General features: G+C 37.4%; 1 protein-coding gene across 2 annotated transcripts in view; it reads right to left on the bottom strand.

The window, feature by feature from the left end:
* The window catches only part of LRP2 (LDL receptor related protein 2), a 123,851-nt gene that overhangs the window by 4,790 nt on the left and 93,696 nt on the right, over positions 1-25,365 (bottom strand). Inside the window, exons 54-75 of one of the 2 annotated variants that reach the window (XM_061343101.1) lie at positions 25,055-25,232; positions 24,057-24,253; positions 21,960-22,205; positions 20,921-21,049; positions 20,110-20,229; positions 19,414-19,530; positions 19,030-19,146; positions 17,456-17,593; positions 16,576-16,698; positions 15,498-15,626; positions 13,365-13,496; positions 12,264-12,395; positions 9,976-10,119; positions 9,010-9,175; positions 8,068-8,196; positions 7,071-7,291; positions 6,457-6,633; positions 5,620-5,739; positions 3,421-3,511; positions 2,778-2,845; positions 2,498-2,618; positions 1,514-1,643 (exon numbers count right to left, since the gene is read on the bottom strand). In XM_061343101.1, coding sequence (XP_061199085.1) covers positions 1,514-1,643; positions 2,498-2,618; positions 2,778-2,845; positions 3,421-3,511; positions 5,620-5,739; positions 6,457-6,633; positions 7,071-7,291; positions 8,068-8,196; positions 9,010-9,175; positions 9,976-10,119; positions 12,264-12,395; positions 13,365-13,496; positions 15,498-15,626; positions 16,576-16,698; positions 17,456-17,593; positions 19,030-19,146; positions 19,414-19,530; positions 20,110-20,229; positions 20,921-21,049; positions 21,960-22,205; positions 24,057-24,253; positions 25,055-25,232 — 3,125 coding nt within the window. The remainder of the gene's footprint in view (positions 1-1,513; positions 1,644-2,497; positions 2,619-2,777; positions 2,846-3,420; positions 3,512-5,619; positions 5,740-6,456; positions 6,634-7,070; positions 7,292-8,067; positions 8,197-9,009; positions 9,176-9,975; positions 10,120-12,263; positions 12,396-13,364; positions 13,497-15,497; positions 15,627-16,575; positions 16,699-17,455; positions 17,594-19,029; positions 19,147-19,413; positions 19,531-20,109; positions 20,230-20,920; positions 21,050-21,959; positions 22,206-24,056; positions 24,254-25,054; positions 25,233-25,365) is intronic. The other variant, XM_061343111.1, reaches the window with a different exon arrangement.

The following is a 25,365-nucleotide window of genomic DNA, read 5'->3' as shown; positions in this document are numbered from 1 at the left end:
GCTGCATAAGGACAGCCACTTAGGGCTAGCCAGCACCGACAGGTACAAGCATAATGAAAGCAAAACCCCACCCAGACCCATTTGCCCTGCTCCTTGTCACAGCTCCATCACAGGAATAGTGGGGAATAACACGGGAATAGTACATCGGCTAGTTCTTTAAACCTACCTCATTTCTACAAGCTATTGCTTCATGCCATAAAGCTCACACTTCGTGCTATCAGAGCATAGCTCATAACCATACAGTGAACTCATGTCAGCTTCCTCTAATTAGCCTATCTTGGATAAGAAGAGCCACACTGAAAAATAGCCCTCTGGCACCTACAAATGCACATGCAGCATTAAAATTTGAGGAGGCATATCCTAGAGTTCTTTGCTGCCATACTAAACCCTTTGAATTCTTTTCCAGTGAGCTATACAATTTTTTGTTTATATTCCAGACACATGAGAATTAACGCCACTTATGTAGAAATAGCCTTTATCCAGACCTCCACACCTGTTATTTGCAGTGCATAAATTGCATCATTTGGACTCGAGCATATCAGTATTAGGCCAGAAAATGGAAAGTACCATTAAGTTTTCATGCATGAAAAAGATTTGAGGTAATATTTAAGCCTAAAGCTATTTTCCCAGTATTTACTGAAATGTTCATACGGTAGTTTCATTAGACAAGCTGTCTACTTTTAACAGAGTGTTTCTTCATCTAGAAAAAGGTCATACACATATATTGTGAGCTTACCTTCACTACCTGTTTCATTTTATATTAATTTACTGTCAGTTAAGTCTGTAACTTATCTTTAAAAGTTTAGGGAGCTTCCAGTGTAGACTTTGCAGCAAGTGTTTATTATTCAAAAATACTTGTGATCTGTTTCCTAAAGCAAAAACCTTTTGTACATTGTATTTGTGGTGAAAAGGAAAGTATTTTTTCTGTGGAAAAGCTACAGAGTACATGAAAAAGAAGCATATACTATTTCTCAGCTGTTCAAAACTGTATAGATGAAGCAGAGTTACACTTTATGATGTCCCCAAAACTATTAAACATTATTTCTTTAAACTTTCTAAAATAAACCACTGTCACATTATAATTTGTTTTGCAAAGTAGTGTATCCTTTGGTTAAGCCTGAGTTTTACTTCTGAAGTTTCTAACATACAGTCTGGATCTGAAAACCACCTATTTTAAATGGTTTTATGGACCACAAAGTCCCTCAAAAAATTCCTTGCTGCAATATTTTCATTTGCCTATTCATACCCTGTATAGCTCATGAATATGCCAAAATATATATTCTGCCATATAAATCTTGAGAAAAGTAACATTATTTTGAAGAATAGCCTACACTTGTCCTTGCCTTCAATTTACAAAAATCTATTTCAGGAAATTATCACTCAATTCTTTTTCTAGAACACATTTATCATGTCACTGGGGTTTTTTTTTTACATAAAAGAGTTCTTTCTATCAGCTGAAAATGACATTAAAAGAACACAATTTTTAAAAATTATTTCAGAACTAAACCCTTACCATTTGCATTGCTCTGTCTATAGCTGAGTCTCCTCCAAAGCCAGAGACTCCTATGTCCATACTCACATCTGCTCCAGATCGGAAAGTTACCCCACTGCCATTTTCAGTAGATTTTATAAGACTGCTTAAACTGAAGGGAAAAAAAAAAAAAAACAAACCCACAAAACAAAAAACAACAGTTATAAATAAATTTACTTAGTTCAGTGTGATCCTCCAGTGAGGAAGCAGTTATAGCTACCTCCACATTACTGATTAGAATGATTTAATTGCTATTACTGCAAAATTGGTGCACAGATCATGAAGATACAGCTTTATGTGTTAAAAAACTTGATTTACTTAAAGCTAAAATATTTGAAGCATCATATTCTGACTTCTTTTTTTAATAAAATAATAAAAAATATTTTTCTTCATCTTCTTTTGATTTAAAGCATGAAGTATTTTGGATGGATATTTCACAAAGCTAGTTTTCAAAACAGGACAAAATGCCAGGATAGCAGGAGCCTGCAAAAAACTCGGATTTCAGGCATTGGAAACAGAAGTTTACTATACATGCCCCATAGTATTTTTAACAGATAAATACAGTGTTGCAGATGACTTCAGCCTTACTATGTTAAGATCTCTTTGCCAGAATCATCTTCTGACAAGTTTCATAAAAAGCTGAAACACATGTAACTATGTTGCTTTGTATCTTTTTGAACTGAATATCCAGTCTCAGATCTGGTAAACAGTCTTCTATACTGCACATTATTTAAAAGCTAATTTAGAAGGTAAAAGAGTTTTACAATAGTCCTTTTGTTACAAAGTAACGATCAGCTATGATATTATTCAGAATCAAAATCCAGTGGAATTGCTGCAACACTGCACTTCCCATATTCCATCAGAATAGGCACATGGCAAATAAACTGGACTTTTCAGAAATATTTAGGAACAAACATATATTTTTGGTGCACAGACATTCCAGCTACGAAAGCCTTTAGAACATACCTTGGTAGTTTGGGAAGCACTGGTAAAAGGGAGCCTGTTCTTCTGTAGTTAAAGAAGCCTCCAATTGCTAACATTCCAATTATTAAGATTAGTATGACTGTCAGCAACACTGCTACTGCTGCTATCAAAGACAGAAGAATAAGCAAACATTCAAGCAAACATAGTTCAGTGCAAAAAAAGAGTACAAAGAATTATAAGCTTGACCCTGAACAAGTATCATAGTGAGATATGATACATTCTTAGCTCAAAATATCAAATGTAATATATACTTGAAGCTTACTTGTTCCAGGAGGCACTCCTTTTGACAATCCTATTTCACAATAATTCCCAGTGTATCCATAAGAACACCTGTAAATGTAAGAAGGATAGCTGACTGAATGGCTTTTATTAAGTCTAGGATCTCAGCTTTATTATTATATTCTGTAATGTTTATCTACATGCTGTAATTTTTAACATGATCAGTAATTATATATTTCACTGACTGTAAATATAGTAGGTCTGTTATCTTCATAGAATTAAAAGTGGAAATAGAAAGCACTGAGTCAGAAAACTAGCCACTGAAGTCAAAAGATTTGGTTTTAGTGAAACATCAGTGGCACCTACTGGCTGTTCCAAGCTACATCCACTGAGCACTACACTTAAATTTTTGGTATAGCCCATTGCTAGAATCTTCAAAGGTTTGCCTTTCAAGGTTTTGGGGGTTTGTGTTTGTTATTTGTTTTTCCAAACTGATGCATTTACACTGCTTATTTGCTGCTATTTTTATGCATATATGCATTTTTCTGTGATTGTTACACACATGCTACTGCAGATGTATGACATCGTCCAAAGCATTTGTAACACACTTCAAAGATTTTAATTGTTTTGTGAGACTAAATCAGCACAATCTGATCCAGGACTCCCCTAACAACATACTGACTTACTTGCATTTTGGAAGATCACTTTCATCTATATAGCATGTTCCTCCATACATGCACCTGCACGCTGGTGGCATTGTGGGAGGGGATTCAATAGCTGCAAAATTTGAAAGCCACATATGTGTTATCAAGACACCTTCAACAAAAGAAATACTACCATACAGCATTTTATTTATCTTTACAGAACTTGTGTGTGGAAACTCACAGCTACTTTTCAGAAGCTTTGCTCTTAATAGCACATGCATTTGTTGCTGTCATTTATTTTTCTGACAAATTAGCTTGTTTTAATTGAAGTAAAAACTGTTCTCACAAAATAAAAACTTACCTGATAAAATCAAGCACAGACAACTTAAAAGCTGCATGTCCCATCACCTTCTTTTGCCCATGCAATGCAGCCCACCACTACCCTTCAAAATTCCATTCAGAAAGCAGCAATATTTTATCCCCTTTTCCCAGACTCCACCATCCAACCAACTGCAAGTTGCACACAGGGCAAACCTGTGATACATTTACTTATGAAGAAAAGCAGTAGCTGGAAACGCACATGCAGGAGGGCTCTCTAAACTATCATACATCCTGACAGGGAGAACAAGAGAGAAACCCAAAGTCCTCAAGTTTTCTGCCAGTACAGAGCACAGGCTGACAGCTTGGAACCAGGTAGCACAGAAGCCTGTTCTTCATCACATCAGTCTCAGCTATGCTCCAGGAGCCCCGAGGTGCTCAAGCACCAGTCCTGCCTGAGCTGGCTGAAATATAGAGCTATAAAGGTTCTGATGTTATTTTAATGCTGACTCAAGTAAAAAAGTAAAAAAGTGTGATAAAAGGGAAAAGTTGTACTAGCCTTCAGTAAGAGCTTTGACTGTCTTACACTGATAAATTAGATCATAATACTTTTGTCACCAATTTTTTATCCGCCAGAGGTAGAGGAAATCTGTTGCTACATGTTCTTTCCAGGTAAAACTCCATTCAAGTAAATGGAACACAAAAAGGCAAAATACAGAAATCTTACAGGCTTTGTTTCTCAGTAGCTGCAATATGGGGAAAGGACCAAATAAACCAAAGCTATACATAAAAGCTATGTTTGGTTAGTACCTTCAATTATGGCTGTCACAGCTCACTTTGGTTAATGTCAAGGTAAAAACTGAAGTTCGAATATGGGAACAGTACTGAATACCTTATCTACTGTATCCATCTTTTTGTCAAAATAAGGTCAAGCAGAGATTTGTTAATTCCTGGACATTTTATGTAAATCAGTTTCAGCAAAGAATAACAAATGTAGTGTCTTTAGAGCAATAAACAGCCAATAGCAGATGCAATCAACAGCATTACTGAACCTTAATTTAAACATGTATTTCATAATTCCATTCACTACTACATAGGATTATTAATTATTACATCATATTACTAGCAAATCTTTCTGCAGCTCACAGCATGTGCAATGCAAAAAGGAGAGCATTCAGAAAAGATTAACCATGGAAAAGATACCAGACAATGTTATAAAGCATAATGTATTAGAGATATGTTGGAAGGGCAAGTACAAGGACATCTGGCTACTACCCTCATCACTGTAAGCTAAGAATGCAGACTCTCAGCTAGAGAAATAGAAATCCTGCAGTGGTATGCTCTTTCTCCTCAAGAAAGGCTGAGCATTTCTATGTTATTGGCACTCCAGGAAGCACTGTGGGGGCTGTGCTGCAATGCAACAACCAAGCACTAAATTCTAGTGCTTAAAAGATACTAGATCATTATCTAGAAATTACCTCTGTTCATGCTGTGAGTACTGTAAGTATTGTTTCAAGTTTCTATTGTATTCTGTTACACTGATCAAATAAAACCTTGTACAGAATTGTAAACATAATTGCAAGCCATAATTTTTCAGAAAATCTCTAGTTCTGAAATGAATGAATTTGAAAAAACTTACAGTCAAACATTTTGGAATTTTGAAACAAGAATCAGAAACGGTGGCAATTTTGCAGCTGGGTCTGGGTCAGTTCGAGTGATGCATCTATAACCATTTTACAAATTATGCGCAAAGAGATGACCACAAATCAATGACTGCTGAGAATAAAAGCCAGATGTCCTGACTTAACAGTATCTCTCATATCAGTTAGCTCATCTCTCCATATTTGTAATTCAGGAATGGATTTGCATTCCTAAAGAAAAGCCTCCATTTTCTTACATTTCCAATTTCACAAATTATTCTACCTGCATCACACTCTGTGCTGCTGCCTTCTATGAATCGAGTCCCTTGAGGACAAGAGCAGGTGTACCCTCCTGGTCTCAGTAAGCAGAGGTGGCTGCAGACATCTTTACACGGATTAGGCACTGGGGGAAAAAATAAATAGGTGATAAGGCAGCTGAAGAAGCAATACAGCAGATTCCTGAGGTAAGGCAGAGCAATTCCATAGTCAGTAGTGTAACTCTTCAATATCACAAATCAAAAATCTAAACAAGTCTATATCCATTTTTAGAACAACTGATGCCCAAATACCACATTTGTTTTAAAACCTTCTCTCTGCCCTTTCTTACATTCTTAAGGGAGAGACCATGGCTGTTGGGAGCCATTGTAACACTAAGCTGAAACTGAACGCCTCCAAGCAATACAGAGCTTTCTAACTTTCTGATTCTGAAAACTAAGGGGTATGCTGGATGTTCCTCTCGACATCCTCCCCTGTGATTACTGTTGACATGTCACTGCTGAAATCCTTGGAGCAGCATTAAATGGTCAGCACTTTGTATGTTACATGATAAATTCATATTGTCACTACCACCTCTATGACAACTCCATGATAGAGGGGAAGAAAAGAACAGGGTTGTAATTTAGAACTGAGACTCTAAAGAGCAGTGTGTGGTGTTCAACTGTTGCTTTCACATTGGGTGTGCAGAAAACACTTGACAGCCTCTATTCCATTTTTAGTTTTCAGAAATTAATATTATCACATACTGATAGATGCATTATCAGATTACTAAGCTCTCTGAGGGCATCAATACCAACTTTGATATTATAGCAAGAAATTGCTCACCAGGACACTGATTACCTACCTGACTGATTGTATCTGTGCTGGTGATAGATGCGCACTTGGGTAAGCCATGGATTTACAGTCAGCACTTTCACTTTTTCTCCACTTCCGAATTTATCTTTCTTCCAGACTTCTCCTCGTTCCTTAGCTATCCAATATAAATGGCCTTCAAAGACATCAAGGCTGTATGGACTGCCTACTTCTCAAAGGAACCAAACAACAGACTATTAGCCAGCAAATCTCTAGCAGGAGCAATAAAACTGCTATTCTTCAGCTTATCACCCAATCCTTTCATTTTAAGGCAGGTATTTATTTGCAGGTATATATACATCCTCATGTGCTTGACTACTTCACATCACTATACCTGCAGACTGTTTATTATACATTAAAAAAGCAAGAATACAATTTCCCACATTGTCCCCTATTTGGGTCATGTAAATTGCTTTCAGAGAATTAAGTTACCAGGCACCATGAGCTCTGAACCTAATGTGACATTTAGCCCTGTACAAAGGAGGAGAAAACATTAGCAAGATTTAGTCTTTGAAAAGCTCCCAAAGCTACTCCCATGTGTGGAGCCCAAGTGCTTGTTAGCATACATCTTGGTTACTATTACATTAATTGCATCTAAGTTCTTACCTCCATGCAATACTATGGTTCTGTCTGTCCCATCGTGTCTCATGGATTCAATGATATTTTCCTTAGAATCACTCCAATAGATCCTATCATTGTTCAAATAGTCAATAGAGAGACCTGTTGGCCAGCCAAGGTCTTCAGAGACTAGGGTTTGCCTTTGCTGTCCATCCATCCAGGCACATTCAATCTTTGGCTGTCTTCCCCAGTCAGTCCAATACATGAGCCTGGAAGGACAGAACCAGAATTTAAAGAGGTTCAGAATTTGGTCACCATGACTATCTTTTAGAGTTTCATGGAAAGGTCAGTTGTGATACATAAAGCTGTTCAGCAATCATTAAGTTCACTGAACAAGCTTGTTTCAAGTAGAAAAGATGAACACTAGAAGAAGAATGTTTGCATCTTGTCTCCTAATTTGGAGAGAGAGTGGTTTTAATGATGGTTTCTTATTCTCAGTAAAAGAAAAATGACTGTGAACACTGAACATCCCATCAGTCATAAGAAAGCTGCAGAGCCCAGGTGACTTCCAGTCAGCTGGAGCCATGTTGCTTTACTCCCAGCTGAGAGAAACACATTATCATGGTATCTGGTGATCTGCTAATAATACAAGATGTAGCAAGAACAGCTATTGAATGTACCAGTGGCTTTACATTGCTTTGCATTTTGAAGGAGGCTATGTCTGTATTGCTTGGAGCTGGTAAAGAGACATTCCCATTTAGTTCCGTATTTCAGTAGTAACAGAGAAATTCTCTGGGCACACAGTACTGTAGAAAGGACATCTTAATTTTTTTATTTGACCTACCTGGTACTGTCACCACTACAAACACCTATATGAAATCTAATCCTAAAATAACTTCTCATGTACACAGATTTCCTAATATTTGCAAAGGAAAACTTCAGAAAGCATTCCCTTAGGCTTTCCTGCAAATTTGGGGGGGGGGGGGGGGGGAGATTGGTATTGAATAGCATTGAGAATAATTCTGGGAAGCCCCGTAGTACTTACCCACGCTTTGGATTTACAGCAATGGCTGCTGGTTGATCCAGTGAAGAAAAGATAAGCCATTTTCTGTACCGTCCATCTAATTTTGCCACCTCTATGCGATTAGTCCCTGCATCTGTCCAGTAAAGATGCCTGAATTACAGAAAACACAAAACATTCCAAAAGTAAATATTTCGTAATCAGAGAGGAAATTAAAAAAAAAAAATAAGGTTTAATAGCTGAATCAAACTCAAAGAAAATTAGTATAATGAAGCTACATTGATCGCATCTGGACTCTTATTCATCCACTTAGTTGATGTGACAAAGGCGAAGCAGATAGCCAAGTTCCTTCTTTTATTTTTTAGCTTTCCAGAAACATCACGCTTTACTATGATCTTAACATCCTTCCTCTTCACCCTATTGACTGCATTACATTCAAAATTTGTCGATAGTGTTCAGAGGATTGACTCACCTCTGTAACCTCTGTTCATTCAGCTTCAAACAGAATCTGACTACATTTAATTATAACTATCTACAGACACCAGGATCCTCTCAACAGTATGTCAAATTAACTGCAGCTATGAGTGTCCACCATATCCTTTAACAGTTACATTGCAACATCTGAGTCAAACTCCCAAAACTCGTAGAATTCATCTGACATGAAGGCCACGTCAGATTAGAAACTGAAGGCCGTGTCAGAAAGTATTATCACTTTACTGATGCACAACTGATCTGCCAGTTGTGGAGTAATGCCAGTTTCTTCAAAGAATACGTGGTGCCGTCAGCAACATGCATTTGACCTAATAACCTGCTGTCTGGGTAAACCGAGCTTACGGTGTTCTTCTGAACTACCTTGAGACTAGATATCTAAGTTCATAAAGAACAGAAAAGTGGATTTTGCACTGCCTCATCAGACCTTTGATACATTCAACATGCAATATTTTTCTAGCTTTTCAGTGCACTTACCTTCCAACCCAGTCAACAGCTAACCCATCAGGATTAACTATATATTTGAGATTCAAGTCAACTTCCTTTGTAGGATTGTTTCTACTGCTGTCAAATGTGGGCAGATAAGCCCGTTTGATGGCTCCAAACTCAGAACCCTGTCCCAGTATGCTGAAGTACACAATACCTTCAAAAAAGATTACAAAGATAATTTTTAATGTCTAGTTATTCCATAGTTTTGGAAAATTCTAATCTTTCTGAAGTTGTTATGTGAAGATACCAAATCCATTTATTTATAAATAACATGAAGTCATCTGTTCAATTAAATTACATTGTGTCAGGGTGTTTATTTTTTAGCCATTTTTTGATCAAGCCATTCCTCATAGGTAAGACACCATCTAGAATCATCCTGATCTGGATTATCAAGAAATATGCACTGCATTTTTCAAGAGTAGATCTTAGCTCTGAAGCCACTGCACATCATTTTGAGAGTAATTTAGACTCTCATGACCCTAAGGAGCAAGCATGGTCCAGGGCAGCTGCCCTGTGAAAAAGGCAAAAGCAGGGAATCCAATAAAGAGACAAAGATATAAGCTAATATAGGGATCTACTGGCCCCTAATCCTTTGGATAAGGAATTCAAGACTTGTGCCAGGTCTGGGGACTGTCACAGGCTGAAGAAAAGGAAGCAGTTCATTTACAGGAATCCTCTATTACTGCATAATCTTAAAGACCCATAATTCCACAGCTAAACTCACACCAAAACAAAAGGAAAAAAACCTGAACAAAATCTAGTTGTACTAAATTAAAGCATTAAAAGGAACCACACTGGTGGTCAAGAATGAGGGGAGGGACACAGCAAGCAAGACCTGGCCAGTTTATCTAATTTCATTTTGATTTGTAGCATAAATTAAATAGCCACACTGCAGGCGTATATTTTTCAACCAGTGATTGCATGGTTGAGTATTAATGCTCTACACATACTCACTCAGGCCTATCCCTTCAGGATCCCAATCATAATCCAGAGCTTGGATGCGCTCCTGGTTATCAATGTAGTCAGAGTACTGTTCTGATGAGATATTGTATCTTCGAATCCGTACATTATCTGGCAGCAGTAACAACGGAGGATTACCTGGGAAACAATCACGAATTTTACTTTAATGTATTTCATTTTAGAAGAAACAGATGAAAGTCACTTCTAGTCAAAACTAAACTGGGTTTTCACAAGTTTTGTCTGCATAAAAACAGGAGGAAAGCAGGGCTACTTCTCAAGCTTCAGAGGTACTCAAATTTATTAGCTTTGGAAAAAAATTAAAACTCTGGAAATGCTTACTGATAGCACTGTCCTTCTCACCATAGATTTTGTGCAGTAGTAATCATTAAGAAATAATTCCTCAAAAATTCTTAAACATTACGGTGTTGGCATATCACCACTTCATCTCAAAACCAGAATGCAGCTATACGCTATGCAGTTCAGCTCCCCCCCACCAAAGTACAGGACACAATTTTCAAAGTACCAGTACCTTGAGCCATGACCCAAGTTGTTCTACCTGGAAGACTTTAAATCCTAATGTCTCCATATTCACGTGAATGTTCTCATACCCACAGGTTAATCTGGGGGCAGCCTCAATACTCTAACTTGACTATAGGGACTATCAGTCCCACCTGGCTGATTTTGCTGGCAAGAAAAATTTAATTATTTGGCCCTTTTGCTAAGGACATAGGCAAGTTGAGAGTCATGGACTTAAATCCCACTCTCCTTCCAGAGAAGATCTACATCAATCACATCTTCACAGAGCCGGTAAGAAATGACTAGTCCTTTATCAAGAAAAGGAAAATCTCATTTACCAGTGCATTTTCCAGCTAAGAATGCTCAAATTTCCTATGAGTTGTTCATTTGAACACACTCCTTTTCACTCTAATTCACACCTAACTATGGGAGAATAAGGCAAGTGACTATTCTCTCAACAACGTATAATTCAGTGTAGAAATTGACAGCATTCCCAATACATGTGGTGTTACAGGGAAAAGGGAACCTAATACTCTATGTGTGTTCTGAAAATGCCTACTGATCAGGCCTACAGCAAACACAGACAAAAAAAGCCCTCAGTTCTAAGTGCTGTGAGCTTATCCTATAAAGAGTGGTAGAGTGCTGGGCATAAACAGCAGTGGAACTTTAGGCACAACAAACTTCATGATGTTATCAGCTAAAATCACAATATCTTCTATCAATTATCCTTGAAAAATGTGGGTGTCTAGATGCTTCCTGAATAAAGCCTATGAAGAAAAGTTTCAAAGAATTATCTCTCTGACACAGGCACATGAAGAGACAGCCAGGCAGAAACCGAGGTGTAAATGCTCATCTGTATTTCTAGTCACATGCTCAAGAGTAAATATTTGCTGAATTAAGCACCTGGACTGGAAACTGGAGACCACATTTTCTTGTATCATTTCTCATACTATAAATAACTTTTAGGTTTCAAAACCTCTAGCAGCATGCAATTTTGCCCATAGGCATTCCGTTCTGAAGATTTTACTATTTGATTAAGTACATCACGTTTCTATCATGTATCTCTTAAAGCTGCTAAAGTGTAAGAAGTGTAAGTAGTTTTCTAAATACAAAGTGGAAGTAGTTTTCTAAATACAATATTGTTTCTTTTATATAATACTGCTGCATTGTCACTTTTTTCTATTTTCTTCATCTCTATTATCAGTATTCTATTACTATTATTTTCTGTATCAACTCTACCTATTCAATGACTGTCACACAATGTAGGCACTGCAGTGAGGTATGATAAAAAGCCAATGATTGACATTAAACATTGGCCAATGCCCTTCTGTTTGTGTGCATCAGTCCATGAACAATGAATGGCAATCTGTCATCAAACTGTCTTTGACTTTTAATGGTTTAATTCAAATTTCTTCTGATGCATTATTTTGTTAAGAAAACTTAAACTTCAGGAATAGGCAACATTAATTTCCTACTGATGACAGCCACTGCATAAGCACAGGTTTTTTTTCTGCAGAAAATTTCAACAGAAAGGCAGGCAGGCATCTAAATCAAGGTATTATTTTTAATGTTTACAGTTGTCAGCGGAGATGAACACTTCTATTGCTGACTATGGAATGGGTAGAATACATAGACAATACGTTACAGAATAAAGTTTGGTTTTCATTATTCCCTCCGTAAAAACACCCAAACATTATATTCATTAAGTTGCTACACTCCACTTGCTCTTTCCAGGTAGCAATCAATCTTAGTATCAGTTAACATACCATTAGCTGCACACTGTTTCCCTTGTTGATCACCCACAGACCTGAAGCCATCTGCACAGAAACATTCGTAGCTTCCTTTGGAATTTTTGCAGTCCTGGGTGCATGTTCCAAAGATCTCACACTCATTGACATCTAGGCACAGGTAGAGAAAAAATTTCTAGAGGTTAATGTCTTTCCTACACATGCTGGTCATCTTTATTGTGTGAAGTGGTCGGTTTGTCCCTTCCCCACATACTCTAAAAGATCAGTGACCTAATCTGTGATCTTTAACATCCACATCTGTTATCTAACAGAACTGATATACTATTTAGCATGTCTTAACTACAGATTGATAGAAACAGCATTGCTCCTGCTTATCAGATTGCTTTTCAGAGAGACATTTTTAATCATGTTTTTTTATGTTATACCACCAAGGAAAGACAAAAATGGGGCATGACTACAATGACATGCAAGAGCAAAGCTTTCTTGAAATGCTGAAGCAAAGATACCTAGTCCTCAGAAACATCAGCATCAGGAAGGAAAGGGAGGCCTTAGATGATATTTGATAAAACCATACAAATAGTCCACAAAGGCTGGAAGCAACAAACTGAAGTGTTCACATCTAAACACACTGATATGGTTACCGTGAAGGTACCACATTGCATGGCCATGTACAATGGCCTTTGGGTAAACTCCTCACCATATTTTACCAGTGCAAAATTATGGCACAATAGACCTTTACTGTAGGCTTGTTTGGAAGCAGAAGGACAGCACAATCTTCAGTAAGTTTTCTTTCGACAAGAAGAAAAAAATAAAACAAACAAAAGTCCAGCAAATTTCTGTCCCTCAGATTGCAAAGATGTGACAAAACCTATATACAGTAAAGTGAAAACATACACCTACAGCCAGCAAAAGCTTAAAACAAGTCTGAACTGTGGAGCCAGTTCTTTGTTGAATGAGGTCTGCAATGGTAGAAAACATGATTCATCAGCAAAACAATTTTGGAAGCATCTGCTCAATGTATAACAGCCCTGTTAGACTGCAAAAATAGGCAGTCGCATTTGGATGAAGTGACAGGTCACTGAATCCTTAACAGTGAGATGTTTAGAAGACTGAAAATACCATCACAGGAGTTTCTGTTATTTTCACTGGCCTTGTACCCTGGCCTACAGGAACAGATAAAGCCTCCTTCATTCAGGTTGGTACAGTTATGTTCACAGATATTTTCTGCACAAGTTCGCTGTGTTCCAGGATCTAGGGGGAAAAAAAATTATACAATTATAATTAAAAAACAAAATGATGGGGGGTGTCATAATTTTTAGCATTATGATAACTGGAAATTGTTTTCACATTAGTTTTCTTTCCTTTTTTTCTAACTGAAACTCAATTAATGTGAGCATCTATTCTCTATAACTAACTAGAAGATGGTGGTAAATGCTGGTCAAGATGGCTGTCAGTTAAGAAGTTTAGCCTCTAGAAGTGAACAGGGCCAGGATAAGAGCCATAACAATCAAAGCTCACCTTCCTTAAGGGACATGGCATTCTACATCAACACCAATCTGCAGCAACTATTTAAGAGACTTGACTCTACCTCCTGTCTTTGCCAACCTGTCTCTTTCTCACCCAGTCCTTTATTATCAGCTAAGCAAAAAATGTTCTCAGTTGCTATCATACATAACACAGGCCCTACATTATTTATATCTGCAAATTAAAGAGAAGATGACAGCTTGTTCATGCCGTACCTAATCTAAAGCCTACCGAAGTCAATACAGGTCATTGCACAGAATACACTGCCCTTTAAAACATGCCTATAATGGAAAAGACAAGTCAAGGATAACAGATACTCTGTAACAGATAGTGAAAATCATACTCTTCTCAAAGTACATTCAAAATTGTCTTGTTTCTGACATATTCTACATAGACACAAGTACTTTCAAACTCAATTTTGTTATATAACTAGAAACAAGAAATAACATGCTTATTGACACAGCATAAGAGATGTAAGGCAAAGGTATTACATTCCTTTACACATACACATCCCAGTGCTAACTGAATTAAATTTAAACAGGTCAATTACATATACATGTAAAGCATAAATTCATTGTACACATACACACACTTAAATATTCTATTTTTTCCAGAACACAGGTATTTGATGTTGGGAAAGCTACAAATGTTACCAGCTGATCTGCATTCACATCTGTCCCCAGATGGGAGAGTGCTGGCTGTCAGGTGTCTGGTTTGCACTGTTTCATATCCTTTTTGCACTTTAATATTTTCAGTCATTGCATCAGGTTATATTACCTAAAGACTATTGGGATGGTATGTGAAAAAGAGAAAACAGCTGCTTCAGAATGGACTGCACTGTAGGCTTCTGAGTTATTTGCGATTTGCAAGCATGCTGGCTTCTAAATCGCCAGGGCATCATTTTGCACACTGTCACTTGAAGCCATCAAAGCCTGACTGGTTGAAATTGCAGGTACATGCTCCTACTATCACTCTGCAGCTGTCTATATATTAATATAAAAAGTTAGGATTTTTTTTTTAACAGATTCCATGAGAATATATGCTCTTACTTCAAAGTTCAAGTCAAAGCTTTTACGTCTAAATGGATACTAGTAAATGCATAATGCATTGTTAACAGAAGTTGTGCAGCAGATCTGAGAAGGCCCTCAGCCCAAAACTGGCTGTCTTTGTAAAATTTTGCGGTCATATCTGTAAACAGGAAAATGCAAGCATCTCAATATACTTCAGTTTTTAACGGGGCTGCAGGAACTTATGCCAGTTCAGAGTGCCCATGAATAATTCCCTAGGTTTTTCCTGTCACAATTATGATTGAAATATCTGGCTATGCTCACCTCCATAATGCAGCCCATTTCAAAACAAGATCAGAAAGAAGATCATACTATTTTTTGTGATGCATAAATACTCTAAGCCTAAAACTGACTGTTCAGAGCAGTGAATTTCATTTAAATTGGAAAAGACCTTTAAGGTCATTGAGTGCTACCAGAAACCTAACACTGCCAACTCCCACTAAATCATGTCCCTTAGGTGCCACATCTACACGCCTTTTAAATACTGCAAAAGGAAAACAGGAGATATCGTCATGGCTAATTCAATAATGCTGGCACAGGCTGATTAAAAATGAACACTTCTTAGTATGCTAGTCAAAAAGAAACATGTATTGTTATCAGTTCCAGAAATTTTTACTTCAATAGCACTGTAATTTTGTATTCTATTGACATTATTACTTACTGCAGCCCATTTCATCAAAGTGGTCACCACAGTCATCATAATTGTCACAGACATAATGTAGAGGAATGCAATTTCCATTACTGCACTTGAATTCTTCAGTTGTACATGGTCTTGGGGTTGGTTCTCTACCTATAGTCAAGAAGAGAAACACTCCTCTGTCACAATTTCAGCTATACAGTACCAACAGACATTACTATTCAACACTGATAATGAGGAAGCTCATGCAATCCAGTAAAATAATGACTTGAGAGAATTTGGAAGTCTGTAGTAAAGCTGAAACTAGAAACATGGCCTCCTGACTTCTAGCCACATCCCCACGAACTGAAAGGAGCCCCTCCATTTTATAAAGACAGAAGGTAAATTCCTCTTGTTAACAGTTGATTGAGCTTTCTTCTTAATAGTGCAATTCTATTAATATCCTTTAACAAGACCCTTCCTATATCTACTGCAGACTTCAAAAGATTATTGAGATATTAGTAAACAATTAACATTAAGGATATCATACAATAAAGCTAGCAAATAATATCATTAAGCAATATGATTATACTTGGTAATATAAAAATCAACATAGTCAATGAAAACTACATAAGATACCTGAGGACAAAAACCTATTAATAGAGCTTCTGAAGGATTTGGGCATAAATACCAACACTGTTACTATGTGAACAACAGCTCCACAAGTTCAGAAGCACCCATTTCTCTATTTTAAAAGTCCCAACTATCCATCCCATCCTTATTTTATAATACAGTAAAACTTTGTTTTTCATTATTTTCAGTGGAGTTCATAATAAACTGATACAATTCAGTTGCTGCTCATAATAGAAAGCTATTATTTTGAAAATCATGCTCTGAACTTTTTAGACAAACGTTTGCTGATTTTTGCTACTTGCATGGAGAGCTACGAATACATAGTACTATCAATAACCATAGTTCAAAGTAGTTCATACTAATAGTTCCTACTGAGCTCTAGTTTTCATAATTTATGCTTAATGTTGACATTTCCATAGTCCTTTGGTATCATTAAACATTAAGAACATCACAGTTACGGAATTTGCTGCTCAATTTTGTGTAAACGTACAGTGTTCCTCTTTCTCATCACTCCCGTCTCCACAGTCGTCCTGCTGGTTGCACAGCTCATGACTATATATACAGCGATTGTTCTCACATCGGAAACGGAATGGAGATTCACAGGCAATATCCACTGAAACCGCAGAGATCAAGTCAGTCAGTCACACTTTGACACTTCATGCCATTGAGTCACAAATTAACCTAATCACTTTCATCTGTATGTTTCCTATATTCAGATGGTGTGGAGGCATTCAGAGCCAAAATAACATTTTCTCCACTTTTTTGTGATTGCATGTTAAGACATTACACTTTTCTTGTCAGAAGACAGTACACCGTCTTTGGCCAAAGACACATCCTGCGTTTCTACATACAACACTGAGGTTTCTAGATCTGTTTATGAACAAATGCTATTTAAGTGGCTATATAGTACATAACTGACAAAAATTAAGTAAGTAGCACCTCCAACATCTCACTCTTAGAAACAGAGCCAGGAGTCCTCAATTGTATTTACAAAGATGTCCCACCTACACTGATAGCTTTAAAATGTCAGCACCTTTGAGAATATAAGTTATCTGAACTAATCATTAATCACCAACTGATGCTCTTATTTTACATAACCAACTTAAAAATGTGAAATAGAGTCCTTCTCTCTTTGACATGTTTCTCCCTACTCTTATGACCACATATACAAACATCTGCAAAGCAGTGAGAAACATACTACAGGAGGATAAGTGAACTTGCATATGAAGCAGAATTCTCAGCACTCACCCTGAATTAAGCCTGTGAGAATCTCCAGTGAAAAGAAGATATTTAAAATTTATTTTTTAATTGTTCTATTATAATTAGATTTTATTATGCATATTCATTTTAATATAATTTTTCTCTCTTACAGCAAAGGTGAAGCTCTTCATCAGAATCATCTCCACAGTCATTATCACCATCACATTTCCAGTATGGCTGGATACAGACATGGTTTTTACATTCAAACAGCATGGGTGGACAGTATGTACCATTAGGATACCGTGTTGCTGAAGAAAAGAAAATTATTAGGACATTTTCAATTACAACAAAAATTTTAGGTTTTCCTGAAAAATATTCAGCCTATATTATTTTTTCAAAGTCCTTCCCTCCGTAGTAGGAAATATGAGGCACTACATTAACAACAGACTGCAACGACTGAGGACTTCTTGGTAGCTATAACATAATTAATTCATGTTTGGATAAGTAGTGAAACAATATAAGGTATGCCCAGAAGATTTTGAAAATAAACCATCATTAATTTAACAAATGCTACTTGAATTTGTTACTCACAAATCTAGTTCAGTAATAAAGAAAAATAATGTCACTGACACCAAATACAATGACTTAAGAACTAAGATATCCAATTCCAAAACAACTCATGTTGGCATAGTAAACAACAACAACAACAACAACAAACCCAGAACATGTAAAAGCAACAACAAAAAATGCCCTAACCCCAAAATAGATTCTGTAAAAGCTGTGGAAAAAAAATTAATTACAGCAAAGAGAAACGAAAAATATGACTCTTCCAACCTATATAAATAAACCACCCGCTTGCTTTTTCAATAGCTTCTCAAATACTTTTTCCTCCCTTTAAGGACAGACGAATGTTGTGTAACCTAGGTTCTGAAAGATTAACTGTTGCAATGCACATTCCACGATGTAGTTACCATCAGAAAAATAAAGATCCTACTGTGCAGATGCCCCTTCTTTCCAAAAGCACAAGTGTCAAGTACACAGAAAGGTGTATAGAACTGCCCTGATACCAACATAAAGACAAAGGAATTCTCCTGAGTACTGAACCTTAAAATCATTTCAACACGTAAGTCAGAACCAACCCTTCAATATCATCTAAAAGACCAATGTCAGTCAACAGAGATAGAGCACAGGGCTGATATTTTCCTTCCAACTGGAACAATACTTTCTGGGAAACAGCTGGAGCTGGAGTTCAACACAAGCTACAGCATACAGGCATCTTTCTTTTCACAGTAGATCAATACACAGAAGGAAGACAGAAACAGGAAAATATTTAATTTCCTTGGCTTCACTGATACTTTAGGTAACTATACACACCTTTGAGCATTATACAAAAAAATCCTATTACAGAACCTTGTTGGAAAACAGTGCAACTTAAACAGTGGATCCTGCAGTGTCTGTGGGATAATAAAAAAATTTTATTTGAACACATGCAGATCTTCCACTGGACCTTGTAAACACATTAGTTTACTAGCATTAGGAATGTGTTTACAATCAATGTAAATGATGGCAATCCATCATTATATTAAAAAGCTGATTCAAAATATTATACTTATCCTGAATTTTTACTGACATCACTGAGTGTTGCAGAATTCTGTACTCTAAGGAGTCATCTCATTTAGAGAGAAAGGACAGATCTTTCTGGAAGTGAGCTCAATGAGCACCAATTGCAAAGCCAGAAACTCACGACAAGTTGCTTCATCAGAGAAATCGAGGCAGTCTGCATTTCCATCACATCTGAAGCGCTCCGCAACACAGTGTCCACTATCACACTGGAAATAACCTGGGTGGCAGGTCCTCAGATCTGAAAAGATTAAAAAGTGACTGTTGAAATATCTTGTTCAAATCCAGATAAAGTGTTTACTTTTTGAGAACAGCATCCTAAAAAAGACTGCAAAATCCAAGACCATTAAAACTATGGTAATCCTCTACTTGTGGTGGAATGACTGAAGTGATATGGTTAACATTACTTCATTAAAGATGCTTCCCATGAAGGACTATGCAGAATAATTTATCACATTAGACATGTAAAGTCTGAACATGTAAGAGGTAGCATCCAGACAATACGCACCACAGTCACGTTCATCTGAATTGTCCTCACAGTCATCATCATGATCACAGACCCACCGGGATGGTATGCAGCGCAAGTTGTCACAACGGTATTCGCTTTCTGTGCATTCACGAGGACCTGCATTTAAAACAAATGTACAAATAAGAAAAGTTCCCCAGATGTAAACATCCATGCCTATCTCATTAGACAAAAGTAATTTGAGCAGATACTCTGGCATAATACTTAAAAGTAAATTATGTTAAAACAGCATTCTCCCCAATACTCTAGAAGTATGTTGAACATTTTATGCCCCTTTTGACACAGAAAAAAGGAAAATCACTGGATTTTGTTTCATCACAGAATTATACAAGAACCTTTATTTCAAATCAGAAAAAACCCGACCTGCTTTCATGTCTGAGGAATTATATAATAGTACATTTGTACATAGGGCAGATTTCAAATGTCATTTCTTAGCAGAAAACAGGAATTTGTGATTTACAGTGAGTGGATTTATCAGTGTTTTTATGTATCCAGAATGTTTCCTTCTGCCACCACAATTCTGACTTCCTTCTGACATCATGGTATTTCAGCAGAGGCATGCTATAGAGTGAAACAAGGGAATGGCTGCAGTTGAGAGCTGTCTGCCCCATTCTCACAAGAAAAGCAATAGTTAAGTCACAAGCTGGACTATATCATGACAGCCAAAAAATAACTCACTGCAGTTGTGTTCATCAGAGTTATCTCCACAGTCATTATCTCCGTCACACTTCCAGCGCAGTGGGATACATCGATGATTGTCACAACGGAAATCTCCAAGAGGACTGCAAGTCATCTCCTCTGCAATGCAGACAGTTTCCCAATGAAACAGCACATTAGCATAGCCTTTGGATAAGTTGGAATGCACAGAAGATAATTGAAATAGAGATGTTCGTGCCATGAACTGGACCAAATAATAGAGATGTGATTAAGAAACAGCTAAAATAAGTATATAGAACTGATATGGAAACAAAAAGAGACAAACTTATTACCGACAAAGGAAGGCATCTTGGCCTCATGGCGTGTTGCATTTTCAACTCTTTTCCGGTTCTGATATGATCCGATGTGTTCTAAGCTTTGTGCATGAATGTATAAGGTTTTAACACAGGTGCAAGGGACTGCAAATGCATTATCATGCTTGTCATTACTGATAGTTTCATCAGTACAGGAGGTAAGTTAAGTTGATGTAAAATATACTGACAGTTTTGTCTGAAATAGTTCTGCTCAAGTAACAGTATTTTCAGTTTAATTTGACATATTAGACAAAATAATCAAATCTTGCTCTTTAGAGTTCATAAACATGTGAGCTGAACAATGAATTGCTGCACACAGAATTTCTCCTGACAAGTAGCTACCAAGATAATTAGTTGATATCAAGCAAAATGTGCCTAAGTACATTGTTAGTGAAGCTGTTGAGAAAACTGAGGTGTTTGTAAACTAAAGAAATATTTTAGGTACAAAGTTATGATGAAATTATTTTCTCCAAACATACCACATCCTTGTTCGTCGCTGTTGTCTCTGCAGTCATCATTCCCATTGCACACTGCCCACAATGGTATACAGCGGTAGTTGGTTCTACAGCTGAATTGCGTGTGATTGTCACACCGATAGGCAGGGCCCACTGAAAGAGGCAGTTGCATTACTTAGACATTAAACTTTCCTCCTTGCTGTTTTGCCCTTCAAAATCTGTTATAATTTATAGTCATTATTTCTACTAAAAACAGCTATCTGCTAATGTCAGTGTTGTAAAGAGAAAGCGTTAAATGTATCTGATTTTACTGTCTTTTTCAACCTATGCTGCTTGTACTTTGCATACGTTACAAACCCATGAAAGGTTCAAACGCCATTCAGTGTGTTTTTCCCTGAAGTCTTTAGAGCTGGTAATGGTGGTAATAGAAGCCCCAAGCCTGGAAGCCAGAAGAGGCAGCTTGTCCTCAGGTGCCCAGACTTGGTCACAAGTTCTTCCAGACGGCCAGTAACTCAAAGAGAGATGCTGGAGCACAGAGGAAAACCCTGCTGTTAAATATAGGCTAGATTGTGCTCTATGTTTGCTCTCCCTGTAAGCTTTTGATTCATATGCCTGTCGTCCTGAGAAACATGAGCTTCAAAAAACATGAGCTTCAAAAAAATGAAAATTCATTTTGATTTTGTAGTAAGTATGACGTATGTCAGACTCCAAAATGGAACAAGGTAAATATCAATGGATTTTTATGCCATGGATCAGCATATATCCTTTTTTACAACGTGTTGACAGACACCAAGCAAAGGATGCTGTTAGCATTAAGCAAGTCAGTGAGACACTACTGGCTCTTGATAATTTGGCCAGCATAAGTAAGCTTTCTCCCCTTCAAGAATAAGTAGTGAATTAGCACATACTCTTTTTTCTAACACTCTTTACTACATGACTGCAATTAGCTTGCAGAAAACATGCCTTTCCAATGAATTTTAAGCCTCAGGAAAGTTAAATAATGCAGTTTGTTCTGCTTTTGGTGCACTATAATGTAGGCAGCTTACTACAGCTGTGTGCTTACTGCATTCATGAAATGGCTCATCAGAGTTATCACCACAATCATCATCCACATCACATTTCCATGACTGCGGGATGCAGCGGCCGTTGTCACATTTAAATTGGCCTGGGGGACAGGTTCTACTGGCACAGTGAGTACTATCTTCATCTGAGTTGTCACCACAGTCATCCTCTCTATCACACTGCCAGGCTTCTGGGATGCATCGTTTATTTGTACACTGCCACTGATGAGTTTCACACTGGTGATTAGCTGAAAGAATACAAAACTGCTGTTAGGATACTGAAACTTGCAGAGCAGTCAGCTGTTGTTATGTCAATTAAGCAGTTATCATGTCTACCCCAAAAGTTAGAAAGAAAGACAGTAAAAACTACATTTACTTGCCAAGTTAAGGTACAGATTTCTAATGTCACATGTCATGTTTCCCACAGACGTCTTGAGACAAGCTCACTATGAATCTACGTTTTTCTAGGAGTGGAACAGATACTATCTTCTCCTAAGGCATAGGGGAGTAAAGCCAGCATTCAAACATGACATGGCAGGGGTTCCCATCACTTTGCAGAGGAGCTAAGTGATGTTGTGACGGCACTGGCTGTACTAGCATCTTAGATATACATTGCCTGATCAGCCCATTCCTCTGACTATGAATGAACAGCTCAGAAAACAGAAGACCATGATAATATCAGCTCCACAACCTATGGATGTACAACCTCTATTCCCAAAGGCAAAGCACTGTAATCTAATGTCAGCAGTGCTGGCAAACTGGGGGAGCTCTGAAGGTCTATGAAAATAGGAGTCAACACTGATCTCTGCTTCCAGAATTTGTACGTCTCACTGGACACCACCCTACTACTTTTTTTATATACACTGCCAAACTGTTCAAGAAGAAACAGTATGTTACAATTTCCGTACATTTTCTAGACTAAAGGATTCTATTCCCATGCACAAGATAAGCAGAACAAATTATATAGACCTAAACTGACTTTTATTGTACCCAGTACGTTAAAACCAGTGACGCATTATCCAGCTGACACATTTCTACTTATATGATATTCCCCTGTGCCACACTCAAGAGCTTAGCTATTTGAAACTCAAGTAAAATTGACGTTTCTGTCATTGTCAGAAACACTTTGCTAATGGAAAACAATGAGACTATCAATTACACAACCACACTGCTTCCCCACCACCACTTCCCCTTTATATTATTGAGCTTACAAGTGCCAGAACTACATTATTTACAAACAGAGAACTAAGGATGTGCTTTTTTAAATTAGACATAAGTATGTGGAATAAGACAGTTTCTAAGGAAATAACATAATTCCACAAGCACAGTTAGGCTACATTTCTAAAATACTGCCACCACAAGCAGTATTTTAGAAATCACAACCCTCCAAAACAAATCTTCCCACATGCACTGCAATGCAGAAGGTGAAATAATTTTGTCCCATCATCACAAAGCTCTACAATACAGGGAAAATTAGCATAGCTGGTAGACTGACCTACCATTAGGAAGTCTTGGATTCCTCATACTCACCATGGTTTACTTAACAAAGTAGGTCCTGCTTCTAGTATTTTATACCTCAGATTGAGATTTACATCAGCTCAAATCTATCTCAAAGGTGTAGAAAATGTTTGTGTTTTGATATTTTGATTTGTTTTGATACTTTTGTTCTCCTGTACCCTGCTTTTGCACAGAGAATTGCCCTAGCAAGTGCAAGATTAATAAAGAGTGCCTCTGTCTATCTCACCTTTCCATCTGTAAAATCACAGAATCATTGAATGGTTAGAATTGGAAGGGATCTTAAAGATCATCTAGTTCCCACACCCTTGCCATGAGCAGGGACACCTACTAGACCAGGTTGCTCAAAGCCCTGCCTAACCTGGCCTTGTACACTTCCTGGGATGGGGCCATCACAGCTTCTCTAGGCAGTCTCTTCCCATGTCTCACCACCCTCATAGCAAAGAACTTCTTCCTAATAGCTGATCTTAATCTACTGTCTTTCAGTTTAATACCATTTCCCCTTGTTCTGTCACTACAAAATTTACACGTAGTTTACATGTTTTGTACTGGCAAAACACTTAAATTTATTAGTTGTAACATACCACAAAGTACAGGATCTTCGTCTGATCTGTCATGGCAATCTGGCTGGGTATTGCACAGGAAATGTGGACTTGTGCAGTTCCCATCATTGCACTGGAACTGACCAACAGGACAGTATCGGTGTGGACAGGTAGGGGGCTCATCAGAGCCATCTCGACAGTCCCTCTGTCCATCACATTTCCACCAGATAGGAATACATCTACAAAGAGAAGACAGTGTTTTCTTTGACATGTCTCTGCAGCTATATAACCACAATACTATCACCTGAAATAGATTATATTGGTGGGTCTCTAGAAGGAATTTAACAGCAAATTAAGAAGGTTTTAATTTTTATGTGTATTTATCATTTTATCATTTATCATATTTATCATTATTATCATGCTTTTAAAAACAATTATAAACTGGATTTTTAATGTAATATTTTAATTCAGGTGAGCTTTAGCACAAGAATTTCACTAGGGAATATCATTGTAACACTGTTTCAAAAGGCCACCCAACAAGCAGGTCTGCCTCATAGGCTCCAGAGTGATACAATGTCACCACATTTTATCACCATTTCTCTCCCTCTACTGCAGTTGTCTCAGAAAAAGATTTGGAAATGCACCCCCATATCAACTAAATTGCTTTCCTGGGTCACTCGCAGACAGCATATATTTGGCAGAAACAGATACATTGTAAAAGATGAACAAAAAAATAAGAGAAGGTCATAGGTTTGTGAATTCAACTGGAGATTGTTCATAGAGGTACACATTTCTAACACCCAACCTTTGCTACATTAGCAATGCCACATAACAGGAAGAAAAGTAAAAAGTACTAGTTAAACAATTAATCTGGAAGTATTTTTCCAAAAGGGAAGTCTGTCTGGTCTTTACTTTGCACACACACCACAAACTCACAGTGGGAGCAAAAGGGATCTCTAACTCCATGTCATTTTGAACAGATCAAACTGCAAGATGTATCTTTACAGCTTTGAAAAATAGACAGTGAGCAGTGAACTTACCTCTCAGTGTTTGCACAGAGAAACTGGGTGCTAGAGCACATGGGAAGGCAGTGAGCTGTGTTGCCGAGTTGTACTATCATGAAGTTATCAGGACACTCGCAGGAATAACTCTGACCACCAGCTTTTATCAGACAAAGATGGGAACAACCACCATTGTTGGTGCCACAAGGATTATTTACTGGTAAAATAAAAGAATAAATATTACTATACTTTTCAAATCCCAGGACACAAAGGTCTCCATGTACAATAGACTCCTCTAATACTGTATTGAAAGCCTAAATGTAGGAAGTTGAATACCAGAAACTAGGGAG

This window comes from Neopsephotus bourkii, unplaced genomic scaffold, assembly GCF_033783945.1.
Source record: "Neopsephotus bourkii isolate Nb327-2 ecotype Australia unplaced genomic scaffold, CSIRO-AGI_Nbou_v1 NB_196, whole genome shotgun sequence".
Classification (NCBI taxonomy): Eukaryota; Metazoa; Chordata; class Aves; order Psittaciformes; family Psittacidae; genus Neopsephotus; species Neopsephotus bourkii.
Note: the sequence above shows the minus strand (reverse complement) of the source record. Positions and strands in the feature narration are given on the sequence as shown.